General features: G+C 35.2%; 1 protein-coding gene across 6 annotated transcripts in view; it reads right to left on the bottom strand.

Annotated features, from left to right (window-relative positions):
* ABCC8 (ATP binding cassette subfamily C member 8) overlaps nucleotides 1-14711 on the bottom strand; it is a 74514-nt gene that overhangs the window by 13248 nt on the left and 46555 nt on the right. For all 6 annotated transcript variants that reach the window (XR_014173821.1, XR_014173822.1, XR_014173823.1 and 3 more), the window contains 10 exons: nucleotides 14386-14523; nucleotides 11571-11696; nucleotides 9895-9991; nucleotides 9272-9510; nucleotides 8083-8249; nucleotides 6629-6698; nucleotides 4199-4356; nucleotides 2711-2803; nucleotides 755-857; nucleotides 32-145 (listed from right to left, as the gene is read on the bottom strand). Coding sequence is in view for 3 of the 6 variants with exons in the window: in XM_081935751.1 (XP_081791877.1) it covers nucleotides 32-145; nucleotides 755-857; nucleotides 2711-2803; nucleotides 4199-4356; nucleotides 6629-6698; nucleotides 8083-8249; nucleotides 9272-9510; nucleotides 9895-9991; nucleotides 11571-11696; nucleotides 14386-14523 (1305 nt within the window). In the remaining 3 variants the exon portion in view is untranslated. The remainder of the gene's footprint in view (nucleotides 1-31; nucleotides 146-754; nucleotides 858-2710; nucleotides 2804-4198; nucleotides 4357-6628; nucleotides 6699-8082; nucleotides 8250-9271; nucleotides 9511-9894; nucleotides 9992-11570; nucleotides 11697-14385; nucleotides 14524-14711) is intronic.

Raw genomic sequence — 14711 nt, forward strand, 5'->3', positions numbered from 1 at the left:
GGAAAGAACATATTTTGTTTAATTCACTTACCATTAGAGCATAGGTTAATCCTAAACCTACAAGTCCTGAAGAGAGATTATTCTTTTCAGAACTGGTAATGGATGTAACAGCTGCAATAAGCACCACACATGCTCCAATATATTCCTAAAGATATAAGAAATGATCTTTATACTTTGAATTAAAGACTGAATGAAAGAAGTTCATCAAAACCAATTTCTACCAAAGTCTTATTAAACAAATATACCATTTTAGGAATAGAGGATGATATAAAACTCTATATTGATATTACACTGTTCAAAAATAGGCAGAAAGAACCAAAAGGATGTCTATTTTCTGATTAAATATGCAAAAGAATATTAGTAAACATTTTCCTATTGAGTTCAGAATTAAATTAATAGCAATAGCACTTGCTCTTATACTGTACTCTAACCATTGAGACACCATGGCTCTTAAGAATTTATGATGTGTAAAGATATTTTTTTCTTTTTTTCATAGGAAGAGTTTAATCTTGTCAGATTTTTCTTTCTTTAATTTAAAAAATTTAATCAGCTAAGAATTTCCTGGGTACAAAAATGATAATGAAATAACCTTTAGCTTCTGAATACTGGTGGGCACTATTGCTAAAACATGGGCATCCCATTTAAAATCAATTGGCAATCCTAAATAAGATCATAAGAATGATCAATTTTGCGTAAAAAAAGAGATTTGGGCAGGGGACATTTTTATATCTTTACACAAGCGTAAGGTACTTGCCATGCGAACTTCCAGCCAACGATTGGCAGCTGTAAGGAAAAGGGAAGCGATGTTGTTAGAATCCGTATATTCAAGAAGCTTCTGTTTAAACCGGGATTCATACCTTTATATACATACAAAAAAGACAGATGAACACAGTAGTTATTATAACAATTGTGGTATTTTAACTCTCTTGTGTTGAAAGTATTCAATCCTGAAAATGGGACACACTAGACAAAATAATTATTTGTTTCATATTTTTCTTCTACTCTCTATTCATTTCATCATAAATAAATTATTGCTGGTTTTATGCAGCACCTACTATGCAGCACTACATTTATATGGAGAGGAAAGGAAAGAGGTTAGGGGTTTGATAAAAGCATGCAGAGTTGGTGAATTATTAGCCTATATTTGAAAACTGTGCAGCTATCAAAATCTGAAACTGTTAGCATGAGGTTAAATAAAGCAAAGAGGAGCTAACTAGCTTTTTAACTTGTTTTTACTACTGGACTAAATTTAGAAACTCAAGATCTGAGTTCTTTGCTTAGTGATTAGAATCCAAACTTCAAATGTCACTTCTACAGCACATAAGGCAGCTGAAAAGAGTGTCTAAATATAGATACTGAGTTCCCCACAGAGGTTTGATGGTAAATAAAATACAGGAACTGATACAGGTCTAGTTCAAATTTGGGTTAGAGGTGTATCAGGTAGTTTGAATTCAATTTACAAGAGTTTGCCTTGCCAGCAATTATTTTAGGCAAAATGTGGAGCGGACATTTTAACCCAATGATAGCATAAGGGAGGTAGCACGAGGGAAATGACTTGTCCCAGCAAAGCTACATACATAATTTCATTATTGGTTAGGGAAATTTTATCTTCTTCCTATAAGGGGAAAACTAGAAATTAAAAAGAGCAAGTAATCAACAATTAAAAAATATAATGGAACAGTAGGTCTAATTTGCTTGTCAACATACAAATGTAAAAAAAAAAAAGCTCATTAGCAGGAAAATGCTAATTAGTAGAAAAAAAATTCCAACAGCCCAACAAATGTGTCATAATTATAGTAATTAAAACATAAATATAGAACTTATTTTGTTGCTACTCAGGGAGTTCATAAAACTGAAAATAGTTCGAAGGGTATGGTGACTCAGTGCACATCAGCATAATTACTGATGCTACATGCAGGATATAGGATGCTACACTTTTGGAAACTGGAATTTTCTATTGGAGGCATATTGTGTTGTTTCTGATTTTTCCTCCCAGTTCACAGACAAGTACTGGTTCACAGCCCATTGGGAACTGGCCCAAGTAAGCAGTGGGTGAGCACATGAAGCTCCATTTGCACATGGGATTAGTTTGGCATGCAAACTAATCTCCTCCCCCTCCCACCTACTGCCACCACCGGTGCTGGTCTATGGAGTCAGAAAGGTTGGGGACCACTGCTCCAGTTCCTAAATTTTAGGATTAATTTTAAATTGAAGTATACAACATACATTTCACAATCCATTCAATTGCAGAAACAGGAAGCATCATCTATGCAATTTAATGTGAACGAAAATATTAATGACTCAATATAGAGGAAAAGAAAATGTTTTCCTAAGAAAATGTTCTCTCAGGTTCATAAACACAGAGAGTTCCAGAAAGAAGATGCTAAATATCTAACTAGATAGAAGCAACTGACGTTTTTTTCTTAACTCTATTCTGTATCCTTAAAATCATCAGTTTTTTTTAATCTCAGATATTTATTCAAAGATAATACTTTGTTCTACATGCCAAAAGATTAACCTCTCAGCAAGTTTGACAATATCCTTATGTGATATTTAAAGTTAACTGATGAACTAATGGCTTAAATCCAACAGTAGTTTAATCTTGCATTATTACTTACATTGCTTCAGCCAATTGGTTCTATGATGACAAGAATTCATGCCAGTCATTAAAATCTGGGCACAACCAGTGTATTTCTTGCAAAAAAAATACCTGAATGCTCGTATAGTTGTTAGTCCTTCCACTGTCTCTGAAAAGTGAGAAAGTAATGGAAGCTGTGTACTATCATCCAACTGCTGTAGATCCCTAAAGAAAGCACAAATTAATTTGTGAGACATATGTTAGTGCTTGGAAGCCGTACGGGTCTGGATGGATGGCAACCGACTCAAACTCAACCCCTCCAAGACGGAGTGGCTGTGGGTTCCGGCCTCCCGGTTCAACCAGTTGTTTCCATCTCTGGCCATTGGGGGCGTACAGCTAGCCCCCGTGGAGCGGGCGCGCAATTTGGGTGTCCTCCTGGATGCCTGGCTGTCCATGGATGACCATGTGACAGCCGTGGCAAGGGGGGCGTTCCACCAGGTTCGCCTGGTGCGCCAATTGCGTCCCCTATTGGACCGGGATGCCTTACGCACAGTCACTCATGCGCTGGTGACGTCTCGCCTGGACTACTGCAATGCTCTCTACATGGGGCTTCCCTTGAGATGCACTCGGAGACTGCAGTTGGTCCAGAATGCGGCCGCGCGGGTGATTATGGGGAGTACTAGGTACTCCCATGTAACACCTCTCCTGCACGAGCTGCACTGGCTTCCTGTGGTCTGTCGGGTGCGTTTCAAGGTTTTGATAACGATCTTTAAAGCGCTCCATGGCACAGGACCTAGTTACCTGCGGGATCGCGTCCTGCCCCATACATCCCTACGACCAATTCGCTCGCACAGAGAGGGACTTCTCCAGGTGCCGTCCACCAAACAGTGTCGGGAGGTGGCGCCTAGGAGCAGAGCCTTCTCTGTGGCGGGCCCAGCCCTGTGGAATGACCTCCCCCCTGATATCAGGATTACCTCTGATCTCCGCTCCTTCCGTGTAAAGCTCAAGACCCACCTCTTCCAATTAGCTGGCCTGGCTCAACCATAGTTTTATCCTATTGCTCCTGACGGGTTTTTTAAATTTTGTAATTTTAACTGAGGGTGTTTTAAATAGTTATTTAATTTTATTTTTATATATATTTTATGAGTGTTACCTCCTCCAGGTACATGTATGTGTATGTGTTTATTTGTATTTGTATATGTATTGTGTATATTGTATGTGTTTTATTGTACGCCGCCCCGAGTCCTTTCGGAGAGGGTGCGGCTAACAAATTAAATTTCAATTTCAATTCAATTCAATGTGAGAACATCCATTTTTCCCTGTAATACTTGAAATTCAGAAGCATTTCACTCTATTTAGCAAGCAGATATAAAATATACCAACAGTAACTTGGTCACCCAGAAATGTAATTTTACAATGAGACCCTGTTAAAATTGTAAAAATAAGATATATGGTCCCAAGAGGGTATTATTCTGAACTGAATATTCATGAGCTCAAAAGTGATTAGTTGTGACTTTTTTTTCATTTGGGTTTCCAGAAGGATTCACAAAGACACACTTAATAGCTTCATATAAAGACACCCAGTTTTTCCTGTACAGTAATATATTTTGGAATTCTTACCTTGATGCTACTCTAAAATATTTCTGGATGAAATAACACATGATGGCAAGAGGTACGAGAGCTATCACAAACATAGGTGTTACATATGAAATCACTGCAAGAGCTGATAAACATAGCAAGGTAGAACGACTCAGGCACTCCAGGGTGGCAGGGATATGCTAAAATGGACAGGCACATACAAAAAAGAAAAAAAAAAGTTACCTGTGATGTGCTTGAATTAAATCTTTGAAATCAGCAGTTCTATTTGATCTTCTCTAGTTCAAAAGGAATTAACAAACACTTTGAATATTTGATTTTAGGTCTTTCAGCAAAATACATTCTATTGAAATCTTTTGCCTGGTGGGTTGCAGTAGATTTTGGAAATAAATGAATCTGGTGCAAAAAGGCAAGATTTCACTTGAAGTATTAAGAGCATTATCATGGGCGCTAAGGATCTGGTGCAGAGGTCTGGAAGAAGTCAGATGACAAATGAGAGCAAGGACAAGATGAAATGGCCACCTGTTAGACAGCTTACAATTAGGAAGGAAATCAGAACTGAAGACTTCTAGAGAGGAGATGGATTACCCCAAAGAATAGAGAGGCAATACATGAAACTTAGATAAATTAGGTGTGGAGTTATGGGTACAACCAGAGACACAGGGATACACACACCCAGAGAGGGGAAGAAGGAGATGAGCAGAAGAATCTTAACCTTGGAGACTTGGCAAAGAAAAAGAGGGGGGAAGGTGAGGTGAAGCTAGCTAGAAAGAAGTAGTGTAAAAGATAAATTTAATGTATTACATTTTTTTTAATTTAGTTAAATTTAAAGTTAAAATTAATTTACATTTAAAGATATTAAAGGCCAAAGGTTATGGAAGAAAGATGACTACTAAAACCACAAGGCTTTGCCCTCTATTCTGTAGCTAACAAGAGAGAGGGACAAAAGATTCAGAAATATCCCCAGGCAGCTCAGCCAAGGGAAGGAGGGTGAGGGAGAGAGGAAGGGAGGGAGATGGAGAGTGGGCAGTGTCATCAGTGAATTGTCTGGGAGAGTTTTACAGCTAGAAGAGATGAAAAGAGAGATGGATTGGAGACTAATCCAGGAGGAGGGATCAAACAGTCGGGGGGGCGGGGCGGGGAGGGGGCACACACACACTACCACAGCTATTTGAGTTTATATGCAGAAACAGCTTTTTGCCAAGGGAATGGAAAAATGATTTAAGTACTGTATATGTTGTGCATTATGTGTTATTACATCTGTATTATGTACTGCAGCTTTCAGGAATTTGTTCATCTGTTTATATATTAAAACTACTAGCACTACTGAGCAAGCCTTGCAGGATGCAGCAAGATTGATCCTGTTCTCTTTTCATAAGTAGAGATTAGATATTTTTCTCAGTGGATTCCAGAGGATGGAAACCACCCCATAGAGCTCCTGCCATGCTGCTCGAGATTTGGTAGCAAAAGGCAAAAGTGAAGGATAGGAAGCCTGCTTGGGAAATATTTGGGGAGACAGCTCCTTGAACTGTATGTATGTATTTAATTATTATGACTGATTTTATTATATTGACTGTACACCGCCCCGAGTCCCTTTTTGGGAGAGGGGCGGTCTAAAAATCTAAGAAATAAAATAAATAAACTCAATACCAGCTATTCATTAAAACAGAAGCTGCACATAAGTAATGTCTGATAAGTTAGATTAAACTTTAAACTGCCATGACCCTATTGCAGAATAAACATACTTTGCTTAAGAGTCAAGCTATAAGAAGATAATGTAGGGATGAAGCAATTTTATTGGTCAATATTCAAAAGTCCTCCTCCAATAGCAGAGAGACTGCTTTGGAGTCAGAAGACAAATGGGTTCTCAATGACAGCAAAAAAACAGAAATGCTAAAATGAGATGCAAAAGGGCAATCTTTGATCCACTGCATTCAATACATATTCATTTGTCATAGAAATCAAAGGAAAATCTCTTGCCAGTCCCTGGAATGCCTGATGGCATCAAAACTACTGTGCAGTGTAACCAATGGCAAGTCAACCACAAACTCTGTGCTTATCCTATCTTTAACCAGCTACAGATTTGGAAGCAGTGAAGGAGTTGCCATTTTATTTACGTCTGTGACCTCACTTAGGAATGTTCTGCACTATTTACAACAACCTCTAAACATGTTTACTTAGAAACAAGATCCACGGCATTCAGAAGGATTGATTTCTGAATAGTATGATACTGTTGGGTTTTCATTTTAAGAATAAAAAATGAAGATGTCCTCATGTAAATGTTATAAATCCATGTTTGACAGTGACATGATAGTATATATGTGATATTACTTCACATGAATGTTATTTGTATGGTCCTAATATGATCTGAGTGTTGCATTCATTCTAATTATTGCTGGGGAGGGGGTTGTATTGAAATTCAGTACAGTACAAAATCCATTGTCTCTTAAGTACCTGATCAATAGTGTTACAATCTGCTGAAAATCTGTTCAAAATACTTCCCAGCGGTGTTGTTTCAAAAAATCTGTAATAGATAATAAAAGCAGAATTTGATATTAAGATTAAAAACTGATTTGTACATATTTCAGACTAGGCCTTTTAAAATTATTTTATTTAGCAATTGTTAATGAAAAAATACCCAATATTCAATAAATTTTACAGAATTCCAAATATATTATTCTAATATTCCTACATTTTGCAAGTACAAATCGTTGCTAGACCAAGGAATTGATTAGTAAATAATTTGCATTAGGGAAAGAAACAACAATAAAAATTAAGATTGGAGATTAAGTAAAATAAAGGAATAAAAGCATGATATTTGCTTTTAACTAAATAACGATTCCAAGAAGCAGTCTAAATGTTCAAAATTATTTAAATTGTTTAGAGACTGGATTATTTTATCTTTGAATTCTCATTTATATCAAACAGGAAAACAATTTAACAAGCCAGAGAGAAGGCATACTGGTTTAGAATTCTTCTTAATGACATTACAGCTACTCAGACCTCAACTGCAGTAATTTGTCTATTAGAGAGTAGCAGAGGTTACAGAAAATTCAAATTCTTTGCAGTGAAATAGGAGTTACAAGACCAAGTTCCAGTTACCCTTCTGTCATGCTAATTTTCAATGGAGTTCAGTGGAGTCAGGTCATTCAAGCTGCTAAATACCATAAATTCTGTAAGGACATGACGATATGCGTCTTTTCAGTGCTTACATTATGATGGTATAACCAGCATAAATGGACTATCTAATAATGGAATTTCATGGCATACCGTATTATACAGTAAAAATATAGGATTTGGAATATATTTCTAATTTTAACATTCACAAATACTACTTTATTGCCACATTATGTTTCTTCTTGAACATACACACACACACACACACACACACACACACACACACACACACACACAAATATATAATATCCTGGTGAAAAAAACTCTCTCTTTTAAATTTTATTTATTAAACTTGCTTCTAATCTCCATATATACCATTGGCTCTTTAGTGGTTTTGATTTAATTCCATGAAGAAAATATTAAAAGAGAAAGGAATAGACTAAGAATTATAAAACATATTGAGCTGGATTAAAATTACAGATTATTTGATTATGTTGATTACAATAACTTGATTAAAGTAAGATTATATTAGACTAAGTGGTAAATAAGGAACATATAAACAGGGTGAATTAAATTATGAGATCATTAGTGATAAGGACTCCCCATGTCATCGTTTGTTTAATAAAATGAGCCCATTGAGACAGAAAAATGTATACCTTCCTAATACAATTCTACAGGTTGCACAAAGAATGAAATTAAATTTACATAATTGAACATCATGGGTTATTTAAAGATTTCACATAATTTTATTAAGATAACATTTTGTTTTCTTGTTTCATATAATACAATACCTCATTGGGGCCAGAATAATTTTATTCAGCAGACTGCAGTGAAGCTTCTTGGCAACTTTTAAACCAGTCCATTCTACTGCTATGGATGTTACAAGGCATAATATAATCCCAACACAACAAAGAATGCTGAAGATCTTTGAATAGAAAAAATGGCTAAATTTGGATTCCTAAAAAAAAAAGGAGGAAAAAAAAAGACGATTGCAAAACTGTAGAATTAGATATTCTGTGACAGGTTTATTTTAATATGGTCAGACCACGATAATTATTTCCATCCAAGTTCATCTTTTCTTGACTTGATTACTTTTTTACTTGTACAAAAAAGTAATCAGTATTTGGAACTTAATTTTCAAAAAGCATTAGGTATGGCCTAAGATTAAAAATATGTTTTACCATTCTTAATAAAATGAGAAAAGATAAAGTTTTCTTCATAGCCAGTTTTAAGACCTTATGACTTCACTGATATCTCCATACTCTCTTGGAAACTATACATAGATGGTTTTGGATTGCCATCATTTTTTTTCTTTCCAGTCCAGCCTACAATTGTGGTAATTTTTAAATAGTCCACCTTCCAAGTATTAACCAGGTTTAGTTTGGTCACTAAGATATATCAGACTAAGTACCAGACTAAGTGTATCTAATTGGTGGAACAGAGGAAGGGAACTCATGAGAAGTTATAATTTATTTATTTATTTTCAAGATTTATAGACCGCCCCCTCTCACCGAAGGGACTCGAGGCGGTGTACAGGCATCTCATTAAAAACCAGATACAAAAATAAATACCCTTAAATACCCTTAAAATCGAATTAAACCTAACAGCTGTACTAGATAATAAAAGTTAAAAATCAACCTAAAACTAACCCCTAAAAATTTAAAAATGCAGATTTGAGGGACTAAACTGGGATTAGGCCAGGCCGGCTAACTTGAACAGGTGGGTTTTAAGCTTCTTATGGAACGAGCGGAGATCGGTGGTGGTTCTGATATCAGGGGGGAGGTTATTCCAGAGGGTCGGGCCCATCACAGAGAAGGCTCTACTCCTGGGCGTCGCCCGCTGGCACTGCCTAGTGGACGGCATCCGGAGGAGTCCCTCTCTGTGAGAGCGAATCGGCCGAAGGGATGTATGGGGCAGGATACGATGTAATAAAAGATGATGGGAAGAACAAACATGGAAAGGTGAGTTTTGAACAAATACCTTACAAAACGAGCAGTTTTTCCCTGTCTCAGAAGAAATAGCATCAGATGTCCATGAGGCTAGCCAAAAGTCGATGGACACCATGACTGAATGTTTTAGAAGTTGAGAAAAGATCAATAGAGGCAGGAAGAGAAGTCCTGCTGAGCTGAGATACTTTCCACATGCTTTCCACGACATCTCTGTTCTTCGATGAAGGATAGAAGACAAGTTGTCGTCATCATCACTTTCAGGCATCTCTTCTATAAATTGACAGAAAGAGAACTAATGAGTTGTAAGAAAATTTCCTTATTGCCTATTATCTAAACATTGATAAACAGTAATGGAAAAGTTAAAAGTTAAGCAATGGGTGGAAACTAATCAAGGAGAGAAGCAACTTAGAACCAAGGAGAAATTTCCTGACAGTTAGAACAATTAATCAGTGGAACAGCTTGCCTCCAGAAGTTGTGAATGCCCCAACACTGGAAGTCTTTAAGAAGATGTTGGATAGCTATTTGTCTGAAACGGTATAGGGTTTCCTGCCTAGACAGGGGGTTGGACTAGAAAACCTCCAAGGTCCTTTCCAACTCTACTATTGTATTGTATTGATGTTAATGAAAATAAATCTTTTTGTAAAACTAATTTACCATCATCCTCTTCTTCATCTTGGAGTAGGACTTCTTGAGAATGCACTGTATTTTTAATATTCTTATCTAATACAGTTTTTCTTTCAACCAGAGTCTCCTAAAAGATAGGGAAAACAAGATAATTTGAGGACCACCATTATTTTTAATATATTTAATATATTTCAAAATTGTTTGGATGTTAAAAATTAAATGAGCCAAATAAATTTGAGGTGATGAATTTTTAATTCCATTAAGGGACTCCCAGGACATACATTCCATATGTCATTTGAGGTTAATGAAGATATAATGTTATGATGTTATAATGGCTCAGCCATCAACATGGATTAAGAAGTCAAATTATTGTATGAGTTTCAGAAACTGGATTGGAATATCATTACTCTTGTGTTACCAAATTTAAAGTAATGGACAGGGTTGAAACTGTAAGACATAAGTTGCATATGGAAACACATGTAAACTGAACCATTCCAATCTTCTGAACTTTACTTTATAACTGAGTCACAATTTTGTATATGTGTTGCAAGGGAAAAGATTCACACTAGAAGCATCCTAAGTAGAACTGGGAAGAAGCAACACAGTAGATTCATCATGACATCTAACTTTCAAAGTGTATTTTTTCATTGTTGTTATTTTATCCACTGTGGTTCAAGAATGCAAAAAACAAAAACAAAACAACCCTCCATTGAATTTTTTAAAAAAATATTTCACTTTCTCTAAGTCTAGAATTCCTTTGGTCTATAAGTCTCTGAATCCAGCAGAACCCGATCATAAAATATGGGGACTTTCCATCAAGTTATGTGTAATGGTTGACATTGTTGGTAGCAACTTTTCACTGTCAACGATTTCTGCTGATGGAAAATAGTCACTGCATTGCAGCTGCAAAGAGGCCATCTTTAAAAATTGTAATCGCTTTCAGCAATCTTGTTCAAAAAATTATGATTGCATTGTTAAAATGTAAGTTCCAATTTTCATTTTAATTCTGCATGCAGTTCATTTCACTGACATTTTTTTAGTATTCACATGACATAATTTTCCAACAGAAATGTTAGCTTGTTGAAATGCATGAATGTAGGAAGGTAGGAATAACTGGGGAAAAATTTTGGATCATTTTTTAAAAAAAATATAGTATTTCTGAGTAGGATTAAGTTTCATTTTAAAAAAATAACCATTGGAATATCACCACAACTGAAACTTGATGGCCATCATTCTTTACATAGAGTTTGTATTATTATTATAAACCATTTTGTTACGTAAGAATATCCTTTGAGTAACTTTCCTTTTGTCAAGAAGAATATTTTTTCCTTTTAACTTTTAAAACTATAAAGGTTTAATTCACATATGACATCTTTCTTGAACTGGTACATTCTAAATGTTTTATGTTTCTATTCTCAGAATTATCAGCCAGCATGGTAGTTGCCTAATGAGAATGGAAACCCTGTGCATTTTTAATCATTTGTACATTCTTCAGAACAATATTTTCTGAAGATAATTTAGAGCACACTAAAATAACCATTTAAATTAAAGGAGTTAATAAATTTCATTTTATAAATAGTAACTGCATAAAATCTTCCAATGCAACATACCTGTTTAAAATATTAATATCTAATTATGTTAAAATGCCAGGGTAAACATTTTTTACTGATCACTACAGAGATTAAGAAAAACAAAACAGAACAGGCCTTTTCTAGTTCTTGGTCCTGGCGATTCATTAATGTTTTCCAATGTTCGAAGAGCTCTGATTCAGTTTTCTGGATATCCTTCAGTGTGCCTTCTCGCTGAATGATACCATCCTTCATTGCAATAATCTGGAAAAACCAACCTTTTATTTATCACAAAAATGTTTTCTTTTTACATCATCCATTAATAGCTGCTTTTGTTATGTGGGTATTTAATTAAAATTTAATTCTTCCAGAAGAAGTAGGATTAGAAAGATGACATTCTGTATGCTTAGTTCAACTATATCAGTATTTCCCGATTTGACAAAATTAGAGTTCAAACTCTCAAAATTCCTACCAATTACAGTGTACCCTTTGCAACTGGAAAAAAAAATCAAGACAAAAAATATAGATATAGATATTTTTTAAAAAAATTGCACCTATTTAAAATGGGTATACTTAAAAATTGGGGGGGAAATTTCTCAAGAGGAAACAAAGGATTATTGCATCTTGACCAGACTATGATGAAACTGCTGCATTATAAGGTAACGTAGCAACACAAGCAGCTTGTACTCCTAAGGTAAGGCAAATATTGATTATGTGTACAACTTTTAAGTCAACTCCGGCCATCTGATTCATACATACAAGTGTATTTAACACTTGTAGTTTGGAATACACATATGGATTTTAGAAAACATTAATATAACCCGAAGCACTTTACAACATCCTTCCTCTTGCTTTCCATTAGATACTTAGCAGGGCAACTGAGTTGAACCATAAATCATGGTAAGAAGTTTTACAATTGTTTGTGTTCAGCTATCAAAAATGCATTACAAGTGGAAGCTTAAGTGCTTTAATATGTTGTCTACGATTGTAATAAAGATTCGATTTGATAAGTGGTTTAACTACAGAAAGAAATAGAAAAGACCAATGGGGTTGTAGGTCTTGCAAATGATGCACCTTACAATACAAGCTCTGCCTATTTTGAATATGTATACAATTTGGGATACGTCTACAACATTATGAGGCCTGCACCACAATTCTGCAATATTGCTGCCATTGTTCTGATCCTCCTTGCTACTGTGAGAACTATTGGAAAGGATTTTTTGTTTTTAGCAAAATCAATTGGATTTGGGGAGATTGCAGTGGCTCACAACTAAAAGTTTGTGACTATTTTCATATAATTCCTCTTCAATCAATTGAATTGTTTACTGAAACCAAAATTTCTCCAAGATATGTGGTCAGTCTTTCTTCTTCAAAGACTTTAGGCTACCTCTCTCTCAAATTTCCCAAAGAATGTCAGAATGTCAGTTATAATTTGGACTGCTTCCCATTTTGGACATTTATCTTAGGATTCTTTAAAATTAGGCCATCTCTTGATAAAATGCTAAATTCCTTTCTTCCAACAACGTTTTATGGATAGGACCCAAATGCCAATAGTTCAATATTATTAGTGGAATTACTCCATTATTTACATACTACTTGTTCCTACTTAGTGCAAGAGAGTAAGCTCCGAAAGTCTGAACAATACAAGACTATTTAGTGGAGTGAGATTTAGATTTTACTGATTGCACCACTGCATTGCACTGTTTAAATTACTGGCGAATTCATAAATGACAAGAAGAGAGATTGAAACACATTTTAGAAATCAAATAAATTGCTAGGTTTTGCTGAAGTAAAAAAACTTATTTACTTATTTATTAAACAAGAAACAAATTTGAATGCCCAAGAATTTGAATTAAATAAATTGCCTAGGTTTTAATCTGTGATCAGAGGCCCTGTCCATAAGTCTAAAGGTGAAAGTGAGCAAGAGAGTTGGTGAGCAAGACAGACAAGGTGATCTCAGGAAGGCATCCTAACTTTTGTATCTCTTTCCCCACTAAGGTCTTAGTATTTTAACAGTTTTAATGGAGCCTTTCTGAAATCTATTGTAATTAAATGATGCTCCCATTTATTTTTAATTATGCTTTTGCATAGTTTGAGGCTGAGATAAATAGCAACAACAATGGCACCTAGACTTAGTTACCACCGCAAAATGCTTTACAGCACTCTCTGGGCAGTTTACAATGTCAATACATTGCCCCCAACAATCTGGGTCCTCGGTTTATTGACTTTGGAAAGCTGAATCAACCTTGAGCCTGATAAGACAGTACTCTAGGCTGTGGGCAGAGTTTGCCTGCAATACTCTAACCACTGTGCCACCAGGGCTCTTTATAAATAATTATGAACTTAGTTTAATTTTTATTATACATTTTATCTCTTATTATCACCATAACAAAAAGGCAGCACCCTAAAAGTTAGACTATAAATAGATAAAAATGTCCATAAATAATTTAAATGTAGTGGAAGAGATAGGGAAATGAAAACCTACTCCTTTCCAAATCATACATCACTGTTTAATGGAAATAAATATGGTCCTAAACATGCAAATATGCAAATGAGATTTGCATTTTACTGTTTCTAATTGGTTGCATTATTTAATAGAGATTAATAAAAAAGCATGAATTGCCCTGAGAGTCTTACAACGTTATCTGGGGTAGGGTTACTGTAACAATTCCAAGTTACAAAGCAAATATCTACCAGGGCTGCTATGATATGACAATCATCACTAAGGACAGGTGGAGCCATAAAAAACAAACTTAAACACACTTATGTAGCAGGGACACAATTTACCTGAGTTCATTGCCTTCACCATCTTCCCCAAACCAGAACAGTTTAAAAGTACTTAATAGTACTTTTACAATTTAAAAGTACTTGCTGAATCGCACCTACACACCATTTTGAATATTTATGAACAAAATATTAAGATTAACAAATCAGTATAAAGAAGCTTCATTACCCAGTCAGCATGGGGCAAATACTGTAGTTTGTGGGTAACCAAAACAATTGTTCTTTTGTCTGCTCTTAGCAAATTCAGAATTCCTTCTTGCATGAGATGATCACTCAAGTGGATATCTAATGCTGAAAATGGATCATCCTAAAAAAAAAAAGATATTAACCAACTAAAGATATTCAGTACTACTGCACTATAATAGTTCTGTTTTTAAAATATTTTAAGAGAGTTAAAATCAGTGCTTGCTGATCAAGATGGGTTGTGATGGAATATAAGCACTGGAACTAACCAATTTACAAAAACTAGGTACAGTAAGAGAGAAAGAAGAGAAT

This window comes from Natrix helvetica (genome assembly GCF_964273705.1).
Source record: "Natrix helvetica genome assembly, chromosome: 1".
NCBI lineage: Eukaryota > Metazoa > Chordata > Lepidosauria > Squamata > Natricidae > Natrix > Natrix helvetica.